Here is a 14,200-nt window from a genome sequence, read left to right as displayed (position 1 = left end):
CACCTGAGCAGACGCCTGGGCAGATTGACAGGCTTCGTCTGGTTTATGGTCCCACTATAGACGTGTGTGTGTGTGTGTGTGTGTGTTTATGTACAGTATGTGTGTGTGTGTGTGTGTGTGTGTGTGTGTGTGTGTGTGTAGTTGTGTGATTATTTGCCTGAGACAATTAGCGACAGCGAGTGACAACAGGAAGCGAGAGAACGAGACAGAGGAAGCCACTGAGCGACGGAAGAACGAGCCAATCGGATTGATATCACCCATCGGGGAACAGGTGTGTGTGTGTGTGTGTGTGTGTGTGTGTGTGTCTGCGGAACAGACAGCTCGTTTAAGCACCTCTGTTAATTGCCACGCACGAGCCTGTCCCACCTGACAGAGCTTCTGCGGTTAGCCATGACTCCCCCAGCGCTGTAGAGCGCGGCACTCGCCAGCTAGCCACCGAATGATAGATGGAGCCATTAAGACGCCATGTGAAGACGTCAGGTCACCGAGGAGGGGGAGGGGCTCTCAGCTAGGGGGGAGGACCAGATGGAGAAGCACAAAATGGAAGGCGTCAATGCGTCTCGATAAATATTCCTAAAGGGCGCAAGATTCTTTTGTTTCTTTCCTACCGATTTTTCTGAAAAATGGGTGACCCCCCGGCGCCTACTTTAAATTCACTAAACTGAAAGTGTCGCCGTGTCAGAACAGCTCAAGTGAGACTGGAGACTAAACAATGTGACTCTTTATAGTTATGGGGTGGCATGTGGCTCAGGAGGTAGAGCGGGTTGGCTGGTAACAGGAAGGTTTCTAGTTCGAGTGTCGAGGTGTCCCTGAGTAAGACACCTCACCCTAACTGCTCCTGAAGAGCTGGCTGACGCCCTGCATGGCTAAAACCGTCGTCGGTGTTTGAATGAATGGGTGAATGTTAGCCAATATTATAAAGAGCTTTGAGTGGCTATGGTAAGAAAAGCACTGTATAAATGCAGTCAATTTACCATATAGTTGTCCGTCTGAAGGCCTGAACTTGGACGAGACACAAAGAAGGCAGCCTTGACCGATCCAGGCCTAGCCACGGTGTTGGGGGGGTGCCCTTGGGGACACAGGGTCACTAACAAAAATTCCCAACTCATCCAGCTCAGTGAAAGGCACGGGTCAGTGGAAGGCCGTGCAGTGAGAAGCACTGAAATCAACGCCTGTGGTTAAGGAAGCCAGCCTCAAGTCTGAAGTACGTACAGAGGGGGGTCGGTTGGAAAGTCACACAAAAGACAAGCTTTGGCAAATTCATGAGCATCCTTCCGTCCTTGTGCCAGTGGTCTCAGTGGCATGGAGTCAGGGATGGCTGCCAATTACCTCTGTGCCCAAAATCAGAGGCGGTATTCTGAAGCCATTCACAGCACTCAGTCAGGCTACTGGAGAGACAATGGAAGTGACTCTATTCTTGACTGTAAAGAAGAACAGAACAGACGCAAATGCTTCTCTAAGCGATGATAATTAAGGGGTGGTAAAGCTTCCGGATGACATAAGCCTCCCTGTTTGTAGTTATATGTTCATGATAAAAGGTAGGATGACATGAGGCGTTTTTGAGATGATAACAATTATGAGTAACTTGATTATAACCTTTACATGAATAACACACAGCTCGCCACTCTATTTTTGGATTGCATTGTACTTTATTATTGCAATTCCCTGTCGGGCTACGACCATTGGTGGGATAAACCTTGAGTGAAATTCTAAGTGGTGTTGTGCTTGGTTAGCAAATAACAACCGTATCCACATGTTAAACTGACAATATCTGTACTTAGTGTGTGTTTGGTTTTAAGTTCAGTCCATAACGCCAGTTAGCCAGAGTGGCCTTTCAAGGACATCAGGGATAGCCTCATCAAGTCTTATCACTTATTTACTCGCTACTCCAATTAAAGAGCAATACATTCAGTCAGAACCGATTGGTTGACCAAAAAAAACGAAAAATCACTCCATTCCGCTAGGTAGTTCAGAAACCCCCTGAAGGGGCGGACACACAGCAGGGAGAGAGGGGGGCGTAATTCCCGGTAATGAAGCCGTTAGCTGCCTTAACGAGACAGTGGCCAAGGTGTTCACCGCGACACGGCAACACTATTTGTCCCGCACTCTAATTGAAAGTGAATAGTGCAGTAATTCCTCGATCGCTTCCTAACAATCGGAGGAGGCGACCAACATCTGCGCAGCCCCCCTCGTGTTGTCAAACAAATTGGAGGCGGGCGAGCTACAAAGGGCTGAGCTGCGTAATAGGACAAGAGAGACGTCTGAGTCTTTGTATTGGAGATGAAGGCCTCTGTCTGTGATTAATGGCCCCTCACGCCCCCCCGGCCCCACGCCCAGGCTGGCTGGGCCCCGCAGGTACCGCAAACACTGACTGCACGGGACCCCTCCCAGGGTGAACGCAGACACCAGGGGGAGGCACGCAGGAAGACCGTCGGCATATCTAACGGGGGAGGGGGAGAGAGGGAGAGGGAGAGGGAGAGAGAGAGGGAGGGAGAGAGAGAGAGGAGAGGAGAGAGAGAGAGAGAGAGAGAGAGAGAGAGAGAGAGAGAGAGAGAGAGAGAGAGAGAGAGAGACAAAGATGAGCAGCTGGAATTCATGGATGTCAGATTGTCTATCCCTGTCTGGGGTTAGAGAGAGAAGAGAAAGCGAGAACAACAGAGAATGGGGGTGGGGGGGGGGAGAGAGAGCGAGAGAGAGACGGAGACAGACAGACAGAGAGAGAGACAGATAGAGAGACGGAGACAGACAGACAGACAGAGAGAGAGTCAGGGACAGACAGAGAGAGACAGAGAGGTAAATAGAAGTGCCTTCCCAGGCAGACACTCAATAGCCCCCTGATGGTTTTTCAGTCAACCACGCCATGACACGCCGCTCTGAGGATACCCATTAGCGATCGGCCACAAAGGGAATCAGTTGACACGGACAACGACGACAACCATGTCTTTACTCCACAAAGTACATGTTTGGGTGCGTCTCCCTTTCAAACCGCGTTGGCGTGACACACTCCCTAGGCACCAGGGAGCCGCGTGCTCCCGGCGGGCTGTTTGAGATAAGCCTGGCGTGGGGAGAGGGAGAGGGACTGAGCCACTGAAGGCACTTTGCCGCGGCCGACCACAGAGACCTTGTTTGCGATGATTGAGTCTGGTCAGACGCGCTGCAGAGAGGGTTGTATCCCCCGGCCTCCACACCTCCATGCACGCAACGTCTGCACTTAAAGGCTCTTTGCTCTCAAAGAAGCCTCCCCACCTCCTCCTCCTCCTCCTCCTCCTCTTCCTCCTCCTCCCCGCAATGCCTGGTCCACTGCCAGCCCAATGATACCTCTTTGTTCCAAACCAGGACCTCTCAGCTCCAAACAACCACTTTCACGCGAAAGAAATTGCCTTTAAACCAACCTGTGGCCGGAGGTAAATGGCAGTGTGTGTGAGCCTGCCTACACCTGCACTGTGTGTACCTTGAGCTGCTTGTTACGGCTATAGAATCTATACTGCCTTTCATGTTTAGATTCTTCACACTACAGGGTTCTGTTGTACATTGTTCTCAATTATAGTGAAGTAGATGGTGTGTGTGTGTGTCTGCGTGTGTGGCTCTTTGTGTGTGTGTGGTTGTGTGTGTGTGTGTGTGTGTGTGTGTGGTTGTGCGTGCGGTTGTTGATGCGGTCTTGTGTGTACGGTTGTGCACGTGCGTGTATGAGTGCGTGTGTGCGTGCGAGCGTGTGTGCGTGTGACGGAAGCCGCACACATGCCCATACCTGCTTGTCATTCAGTGTCGCTATGATCTCCATAATAATCTTCAAGTGTGTGTGTGGACAATTGCACAATGAACCGCCGTGCCGCTACGACGTGCGGTAGCACGGGGGGGGAGGCAGGGGGGGAGATGAGGGGACCCACCCCCCACTTTACCCATCACAATCACTTCACACCTTTTAGGAGAAGAGTCCCGCCACCGACTGCCACCGATGCCATCAAGCCCTTGACAGAAGTAGCCGGAGAGCCATGCATTAAACATGTCTGGCCTCCTCAGCCGCCCGCGTTGCTGTTTGGACTACATTACCAGAAGCATTGCAGTCGTTTTTTTAATTACAAAGAGTGAGAGGAAGTGACCGCGTTTTCTGACGTGCACTTGTTCCCGCCGGCCGAGACGCCGCCCGGGACGCAAGGCTCGGTGACGTACCGCCCGGGCAGGCCACCAAGGAAACGTCCCATGATGCATTGCACCGCACAGGGGTGACATTGCCAGCGGAGAGTTGTATGGGAAGCATATGGGATTGCGGTGGCCGTGGACTTTCCAGCATAAATAATGAATGTTTGGCTGAAATTGCAATTGGTCATACCCCTAGTATGGAGCATTGCCAAGGCAAAGCAGAATGCAGAATCTAGACTACTTTATATACAGAAAATGTCCACTCCTCGTCGGGTACTGCTGGCAGTGTAAATCAAAGGCGCAATCAAATAAATACACGGTTTCAATAAATTACCACAGATGAGTTGGGATGTGACAGATTTGGGTTCCCACTATCCCCTACCCCCCCCCCACACCCGGTACATTAGCATGTCTTAGCTTCAGGTTGTAGCTACACGCGTGCTCTGCGGCTTAATTTTAGTAGCTAAATTCGGTGAGAACAAAATTAAACCGTTGCCGGGGAACTCATTGTCCTCGGCTGGCGACGGCACAATCCTGGCTCCCGGCGCGTCACCCTACCCCCACCGCCCGTTCTCCTGCCGAGAGTAGATACCTGCCGCGCCCGAAGCTATAGAGCGCTGTTGATCGGCCGCAGCCTGCAACACGCGTGACAGGTTCAACGACGGCTTCTGTCTGGGGGGAAAGAAGACGCTACGCATCCGGAGAGACATCTCACACCATGCAGGTGGAAACGGCGTCGCTGAGAACCTGGTGCCACGACCATAGGGCCCCTCACACGATCCCGAGGGGAGAGGGGCGTTCTCGTCATACGAGGAGGCTGGAATCAGCAGAAACGTTGGGAGGTATGCAAACCGACGTGGAGTGCCGCTCGCCTTTGATGCAGACAAAGTCATCCCAGCTCCCCCGGGCTAAATAAATGGTAATGGGCTTTGGGGTGGACTATCACTTTCACACCGAGTGTACGCCAGCCTCTTATTATCCAATGGGATGACAGTTTAATGAGACCCTTGCGCGGTGTCAGCAAGGCATTACAAAGCAGTGCCTGCCACATTGTGTTCGCCCACTTGGAGCGCTTGAGCAAGGCACCCAACCAGTCATTAACTCCCAGTGCCACAGTGTCATCTTCCTCACCTGCTTCCAACCACAAGCCTTCTGTGTTCACCCCCAACCATGGGCACGTTGCCACGCTCACCATAGTGCTGTACTACACTTTGCAATCCATGTGTGATGATTTTAATAGACTACTCTGGTATCCTCCCCATTGCATTTCTGGAAGTCTCTATAGAATTGCTACAGAGCTTGATTTGAATAAATATATATTCTTTCCGTCTAAAAATACCTAATTTATAGGCTTGGTACTGTATTTATGAAGTAGTTCATTTCTAGTAAGTGAAAGAGAAATGAAAGCAATGAAACGATAAAACACCTCAGCCATTGTTGGCTCATCTGAACAATGAAACGCTGCCCCCTAGTGGCCGAACGAGCAGACAATGAGGTCCAGCGATCCAGACAATAGCCAACAGCGCCAGCACGACGCTGCTTTGTCTTGGAGTGAGTGGCTACTTCTTCAGCTGTCCAGCCGGCCCCCTGCGCAGTGCAACGTGCCTCAGCTCCCCTCTCCTCTCATTCTGTTGGACATTTATGATCCTGAGCCACCACGCGCGCACACACACACACATGCACACACACACATGGAAAAGCAACCCAATTTGTTTCTCTTTGTGGACGCACACACTCATATTCACACACACACACACACACACACACTCATATTCACACGCACACACACACACACACACACACACACACACACACACACAAATCTCCCCGTTTTCCTTAAAGAGCGATGTGACCCCGTTTTATTTAGGAACCAGCGGTGACGGACTGAATGGGGGGGCGGGGGGGGTTGGCAGCTGGTGCTGTCACCATCTATTTATCTCCTCTGCCACCATGGGGCGACCACACCCATCCACTCACACACTGGCTCACCACAGGGGGTCCTCGCCCACAGCCTTCTGCCCACAGGGCATAAGGGGAACCACCCCATTATCCTCAGTACCACAGACACGCCCGCCATTCATATCTGAGGCGTTCCCTTTGAACGCTGCGTCCGTGGAACGCTGATTATGTCCTTCATTGTGTTCCTGGATGTCATTCATTAACGTCCCGGCGGGCCCTTTGCATGTGAACCGGTCCCCTGTGTCTACTGCGGAGCGCGTGTCGAGGACGGGTGTGTTCTCGCCATGACGACGGTGAGGATGTTGCTGTCATATCGATGGCTTGGCGGGGTCCGATATAACAAGGAGCAGTGATTGGCTGGATTGCACCGCTTGCATGAGGACCGTCTCTGCGTCTCTGACCGCTCGCTAGCGGTCGTTCGTTCCCTGCGTGGGATTAAGCTGCATTCTCTTCAACGTATGACTACTATGTAGTCGTTTGGACCCTAACCCCAACCCACTATCGTATCCTGTCTGCGTGTCTCTACTCACTATTTAGTATCCTGATTAACATTTACATTTTCATTTAGGGGATTGTGCTTTTATCCAAAGCGACAGTTCATACACACATCCACACACCGCCGGCGGAGTCGACCATGCAAGGCGACAGCCAGCTGGTCGGGAGCAGTCAGGGTGAGGCGTCTTGCTCAGCGACAACTCAACACAACTCAACACTCAGCTAGGAGGAGCCGGGGATCGAACTAGCAACCTTCCGGTTACCAGCCAACACGCTCTACCTCCTGAGTGCATGTTTCCTCTTCCACAAGCTCACATGGGATCACGTGTTCCAGTTCAAGTCCTTTTTTCTCCTCCCCCTCCTCCTACTCCTCCCCCTCCTCCTACTCCTCCTCCTGCACCTCCTCCTCTCCTCCTCTTCTCCTCCTCCCTCCCTTCCTGTCCTCTTCCTCCTCCTCTCCTCCCCCTCCTCCCCCCCTCCTAGTCCTCCTCCTCCTCCCTCCTCTCCTCCTCCTCCCCTCCCCCTCCTCCTCCTCCTCCCCTCCTGTCCTCCTCCTCCTCCCTCCTGTCCTCCTCCTTCTCCCCTCCTCCTCCTCCTCCTCCCCCCCCTCCTCACCGTGCTGCGCCTCCCTCTGCTCCTCCTCCTCCCCCCCTCCTGTCGTCCTCCTCCACCTGTCCTTCTCCTCCCCCCCTTCCTCCTCCTCCTCCTCCCTCCTGTCCTCCTCCTCCTCCCCCCTCCTGTCCTCCTCCTCCTCCCCCCCTCCTCCTCCTCCCCCCCTCCTCCTCCTCTCCCCCTCCCCCTTCCCCTTCCCCCCTCCTGTCCTCCTCCTACTCCTCCCCCCCTCCTCCTCCTCTCCTCCTCCCCCCTCCTGTCGTCCTCCTCCTCCTGTCCTCCTCCTCCCCCCCTTCCTCCTCCTCCTCCTCCTCCTCCCCCATCCTGTCCTCCTCCTCCTCCTCCTCCTCCCCCCTTCTCCTCCCCCCTCCTGTCCTCCTCCTCCTCCCCCCCTCCTCCTCTCCCCCTCCTCCTCCTCCTCCTCACCGTGCTGCGCCTCCCTCTGCCCCAGCTCCTCCCTGAGCTGCTGCTGCTGCTCCTTCATGCGGGCTAGCTCCTGGCCGTTGCCCCAGCTGAGGCGCTGCAGCCTCCGGGCCAGCCGCTCCAGGCGGTCCTTCTCCTGGTACACCGCCTTCATCTCCGCCTTCAGCTCCTTGGCGCTGCCGAAGTCGCTACCTGGAACGGGGCGGAGCTACTTATTACCTTATCAACACGCTCCCTGAGGAAGGGGGCTTGGTTAACCTCTTAAACTCGCGGCTCCCCAAATTTGGGAAGACCGGGATCACTCTCGCAGCAGAAGGCATACGACACTGCCCTTATTATGTAGGAATATTCATATCAAATTAAACATGAGGAACTCCGCTACAAGCACATATAAGTCATCTTTACACACACCAAACACAACTCAAACACCAAGCATATTAATTAGACGAATTAGACAATTAAAAGTAGGCTGGAGCACACTCATACCTCCGCTGGGGTATGAGTGTGATTACAAGCTGTTTGAAAATCTGGCATTTTCGTGGGTTTTAGTGACATCGCAAGTGGGGGTGTCCACCTAGATGCCTGATGGACAGATAAGCAACATTTGCTACAATCCACTTGGTGGAATGGTAGACGGATCTGTCCATCATACATCTAGGTGGACACGCCCACTAGGGATGTCACTAGGGCACAGGAAGAGGCAGATTTTGAAACGGCTGGTAATGGCTAATCACACTCACCCTTTAATTAAGGGGCGGCTTAATTTAAGCTAGAGTGGTGATGAGGGGATGATACGGTTTTGGGGGGGGGGGGCTGGTTGTGTAAGGTGAATCAGGGCGGGGCTGAGGTAAAAGGCGTTACCAGGCAGGCTATGGTGATGGGCTGGGGGAAGGGGGAAGGCTCACCTGAGATGGCCGCCATCTTGGCTTCGTGGAGAGCCAGGAGCTGGGTTTCCGTCTCGCTGACCTTCCTCCGCAGGCTCCCGCCCAGACGCTGACTGGTGACCACCTGGGAGACGAGACAGACACGGGCTCCGTCAGACCTCCACGCACCGACCAACCGACCCACCCCGGACACTTTTATCCAAAGCGACTCGCAATTCGTTCACACATTCACACACCGACGGCGGATTTAACCACGCAGGGCGACAGCCAGCTGGTCGGGAGCAGTTAAGGTTAGGTGTCTTGTGTCTTCTCAGGGGCACCTCGACACTCAGCTAGGAGGAGCTGGGGATTGAACTAGCAACCTTCCGGTAACAAGTCAGCACGCACGACCTCCTGAGCTACTGCCACCCCAGTTCCCTCTTCCTCGACTCCCTCTCTTTAACGAGGCCGTCTCCACCTGTGACTACCGGAGGGTGGGAGAGAGACGGGGGGGGGGGGGCTTTACTTTGAAGGCCGAGTGACGGACGGATGACCACGTGACGTTTGGGGACTGTAACCTTTACCGGAGAAAGAGGCTTCCTCTGCTCCCCGTGGCCAGGCGGCCGTGGCTGACATCCTAATAAAAGAGTCCATTAGAATATCAGGGGCGAGGGGAGGAGAAAGGGGGAGAGGTGTGGAGAGGGGGGGGGGGGGGGGGGGGGGGGCTGAATGTCATGGGGCTGATGACGGTGTCAGCCGGCACGACCGCCGAGGGGCCGAAGACGCCGGATAAGCCGTGTCCCCCCCTCTCTCCCCCTCCCCCCTCTAGTTCTGTCCTTTATACCTGTGTCCTTCAGAATGGGTTTTCTCTTCTTTGAATTAGCACCGGCGGAGACCCAGAGAAGGGGCTCGGTGTGTCCCTGGGCGGTGGCAGCCCGCTCCCCTCCTCGTTAAAGGGAAGGTTGCGAAGATTGTTTTCTGTCTGATCTTGCAGATCAGGGCGCTCCTTGAAATGAGCGTTAATGTGAGTGTTTTCTCTTTGTGTTGATATTTAGGTGTGTGTCTGTGTGTGCTTGTGGGGTTTTGTGCGTGTGCGTGCGTGTGTGTGCGTGCGTGCACGATGGCGGTTGTGTGTGTGTGTTTGTATGTGTGTGTGTGTGTGTGCAGTTGTGGGCGGTTTCTGCGTGTGTATGTGGTTCTGCGCACATGTGTGTGTACCTGCATACAGTTTTGTGTGCTTGTGCATGTCTGTGGATGTCTGTGGTTTTGGTGTGTGTGCGTGTGTGTGTGTGCGAACAAGGAGAAAGGTAGTAGGCAGTCCTGCATCCAAATGATGATGCAGGCTCTCTGCTAACGACCAATCCAGAGGTGACCTTGTTACCACTGAAGATCTTTCCTATCCGACACTCATCTGAGAAATAAAGTTAAACCAATTTAACGAAGCACAATGTGGGTCGATACTGGTAGATGTGTGGCTCATTATTCGTCAGGGTTTTTTAATATGAGAGGTGTCAGGGACCGGATAGCCCGCTTTGTTGAAAGAGAATCTCAGAGGAGCACGCCGCCCAAGGCTGACTTTCCGATCCTTGCTCTGGGATCCTGTCTCCAGGGCACGGAGATTGAGGTAGCCCTCCTGCTGAGCTTCCCCACCTCTCTCTCCCTCTCTCCCTCTCTCCCTCTCTCTCTATCTCCGACCCTCTATCTGAGCCCCTGGCAGTATTGAAGCGCCTCAGCCTCTTGCTAACCACTCGTGGAGGGGGTCCGTGTGCGGGGCTGATTCCCGCCCTCCGGCCAGGTGAGAGGAGCTCCTGAGACAGGAGGGATGGGGTAAGGCACGGAGAAGCCTTGCAGCTCACGGGAGAATACGAGCCGGTATGCATATATGTTGACTCATGTATAATATACAGGCCATGGGGATTACACCAGGAGTTTATTTAACTACACGTATCTCCGCTGGGGGATCTTTGCACACACACGACGCATGCACACATACACACACACCGATGCACGCATGCAAGCGCGCACACACACCGATGCACGCATGCAAGCGCGCACACACACCGATGCACGCACGCAAGCACACACACACAAACATACCGACTCACGCACACACACACACACATAACAACGCAAGCAAGCACGCACATATACACACATTCATACTGACGAACACAAACAAACACACACACACACACATACACACACACGCATGCATGCGCACACACCCGCACTCACAAGCACACACGCACACACACATGCATGTACACACACCATCAAGATGCAGGAACATTCCTTAAAGTCTCCTTCACAAAGTTTACACAGCTTCCGGCTCCCTAATTAAAACGTGGTTTTAGGCACACATGACTTCAGAGGAACCATAATTTGGGTTGGAATTACATAACCCGATACCTTGGAAGATTAACATTTCTATTTTTAATTAAAGAGCCAATTAGTTTGTCGTCAGTGGAGCTGGTGGGAGAGCTTACCCGTGTTACCCGCGCAGCCTGACTTTCTACAAAGGTCATTCGATGCTTTGATGAGGAAACGGCGACACCCGTATTCTAACTGCTTTCAGATCCCATCTATTCTCCTCCTACGTCTCTAGGAAACCTTCCAGAGATGTTCCTTTGAAAGTATAAGTGACGATGGACATATTTTAAAATGTAGACAACAGGTTGGTCTCTTCGGAAATGTTTGAATTCAGGTTCAAGCTAATCAAGACAGTAGTCCAAAAACTGAACAGGACGAAAAGCACAAAAGAGTGTGCTCAGCTATTTCTGACCGCATCAGAAAGAGCTGAATAGCTTGGTTGCTATTGTTATAAATAGGTGCTACTGTGGCCCATTTCCATAGCAGAGCTGGAGCCCCAAGCAATACCCCAATGGCTGATTCTGCACTCCTGACAACACTGGGCTGGCAGTAATCTGGAGCAGCACAGGCTGCCGCTAGCTTAAATAGCATTCAGACCCTTTGACCGTCACTACTAGTTATCTCCCTGTCTAGCCGAAATACTCAGGAACTGAAAATGAACAATATCACGATGTGACCATTATGAATACATCATACATAGCAACCTGCCCCATTATCCCCCAGTGAGATCCGACCTTGATGCCTGCTTATCTATTTGCAACGTTATCATAAGGTTGCCGTCGTAGCACAATAAAGAGGCGTGCGAGGTCAGCAGAGAATAGCAACACGTCTTACTTTAGCGGTAGCCTCTTTGATTGACAGATTCAGAGCCTTCTCCTGTTCTTGGAGTCTGAAAGAGAAAGAGAAACAATAGAGCATGACGTTATGATCAAGTCATCCAGGTAAATAGACAACACATGCAATAAAATGTACATGAATATATAAATGTAAATGGACTCCATTTATACAGCGCTTTCCTAACCAGTGGCCATCTCAAAGCACTTTACAATATTGCTTAACATTCACCCATTCATGAAAACAGTCACACACCGACGGCGGTGTCAACCACGCAACAGCCAGCTCGTCGGGAGCAGTTAGGGTGAGGTGCCTTGCTCAGGGATACTTGGACACTCGGGGGATCAAACTAGCAATCTCCCCGTTACCAGTCTACCTCCTGAGCCCCATGCCGCCCCCTATATTCAGCTCAAAATAAACCAATTAATCCTCAAGTTGTTCTACCGTGAAGGACGACAAAACGCGCCACTTTGCTGATCACCGCTTCTACATCAACGTGACGATTTTTGTTTAACTTCCAACTAATGGGAGCACAAACGACGACCAGCCCCCAACCTTCGCTAATTAACATCAAGAGCATTCTATTGATCCGCCCTTACCTCGCCAGGCAGGCAGCTGTGCCGAACCCCAAGAACTTAATTATGTGAACGTGTAAACAAGGTGCACCGTAAAAGGTCACATTATTTGTCTGCGGAGGAATAAATGCATTAGTTAATGTGAAAACCGAGCATGAAATCCCTCACCACCTCTGCACCTCAGTCACCTTGAGGCCCGTCTAATGGCTTTTAATTGCAACTATCAGCGTGCCGGTGCGGCCGACGCTGTCTGAGACAATAGAGCGCCCGCATTCAAACGACACACGTCTGTCATCGCACAACAGGGGACTGCCGTGGTATATCTTTTGTATCTTGTTCGCGGCATTGGTGGAAAATAAAATAATAATTATTCCTTCGATTTCTTGAGTGCTCCTCAAGGCTCCCAGAAGTGCTTTACACATAGTGAGGTGGGGTGTGTGTGTGCGTGCGTGCGTGCCTGCGTGTGTGTGTATGTGTATTTGTTTGTGTATGCATGTGGGTGAGTGTGTTCTTGTGCGTGCGTGCATATTTGCATGCGTCCGTGCATGCATCGTTGCATGTGTGTGCTTGTGTGCTTGTGTGTGGGTATGTGTGTGCGCATATGTGTCTGCGTGAATGTTTGCATGCATGCATGTTGGGGGAAAAGAGGGTTTATCACATCACATCCACTCCTGGTTTTAGACTGGAGGACAGAATCGCAGACTTCTCTGTTCTTATGCCAACGACACAATCAGGGATTTACAGCTAAACAGCGGACGAGAGTGTCAGTGGCTATCTGAGAGGGAGACGAGGAGGAGGAGGAGGAACGTGAGGAGGAGGGGAGGGGAGGGGGGAGGAGAGGGAGGGAGGGAGGACGACAGAACAATCACCAAAATCCTGACGAGCCAATATGACAGAGGCTCAACCAAGCCAATCTCGGGCTGCAATTTAAAAATCAGAATGGGCCATCGGTGGCGCTCCTCTCCGGGGGTGAGGCCGCGTCAGATATCAAATTATACCACAGATGGGGGGGTCACGGCCGCTGGAAGAGGCGATAAGTGCAATTTACATGTCTGCTAACCGCCGGCGAGGGGGGGGGGGGGGGGGGAGCCCGGCGCAGAAAGCCATTACCTCGTGACGATGTGATACAAAGTATTCATTTGCATTCGCAGGGGGGGAGAAGAACCGTTTCAAATCCTAACCGGGTTCGAGGAGGTGAGAGAACGGGGGGGGGGAAGGGGGTGAGAGAGAGCAGGGGGAGGAGGAGGGGGTGAGAGAGAGCAGGGGGGGAGGATGAGGAAGAGGAGGAGGAGGAGGAGGAGGAGGGGGTGGAGGAGGAGGAGGAGGAGTAGGTGAGAGAGGGAGGTGAGAGAGGGAGGAGGAGGAGGAGGAGGGGGAGGAGGAGGTGAGAGAGGGAGGAGGAGGAGGAGGAGGAGGTGAGAGAGGGAGGAGGAGGAGGAGGAGGAGTAGGTGAGAGAGGGAGGAGGAGGAGGAGGAGGTGAGAGAGGGAGGAGGAGGAGGGGGAGGAGGAGGTGAGAGAGGGAGGAGGAGGGAAATGAGGGATAACAAGATCAAGGGAGAAGGAATTAAAAAGAGGTCAGACTTATCTCTCTCCCTGCTGAAACACACAGAGTTGATAAAACACACACACACACACACACTGTATGTATATATTTTTGTGTGTGTGTGTCTGCACTGTATGTTTGTGTCTGTGTGCGTGTGCGCGTGCGTGTGTGTGTGACCATCAACTCATTTCCCGGTGTTACTCAGTGCCACTCTGTGTAAATTGCTTTGGGGAGGTATTTTATAGAACTCGGGAGCACAATCTAATATTACAGCTCTTATGTCACATATAAATCCATAGAGTTTTGCAGGTGCCATTCTTATTGTGGATTTACTTCTAAAAGATATATCCGTATATTTCACACCGAAAGGATTGGATGTCCTACT

General features: G+C 52.6%; 1 protein-coding gene across 1 annotated transcript in view; it reads right to left on the bottom strand.

Moving 5' to 3' along the window:
• The window catches only part of disc1 (DISC1 scaffold protein), a 50,315-nt gene that overhangs the window by 25,299 nt on the left and 10,816 nt on the right, over positions 1-14,200 (bottom strand). The window contains 3 exon segments of the mRNA XM_079729046.1: positions 7,633-7,821; positions 8,535-8,637; positions 11,697-11,751. Coding sequence (XP_079585172.1) covers positions 7,633-7,821; positions 8,535-8,637; positions 11,697-11,751 — 347 coding nt within the window.

The sequence above is a fragment of the Pollachius pollachius genome (assembly GCF_949987615.1).
Source record: "Pollachius pollachius genome assembly, chromosome: 2".
NCBI classification, from domain to species: domain Eukaryota; kingdom Metazoa; phylum Chordata; class Actinopteri; order Gadiformes; family Gadidae; genus Pollachius; species Pollachius pollachius.
Note: the sequence above shows the minus strand (reverse complement) of the source record. Positions and strands in the feature narration are given on the sequence as shown.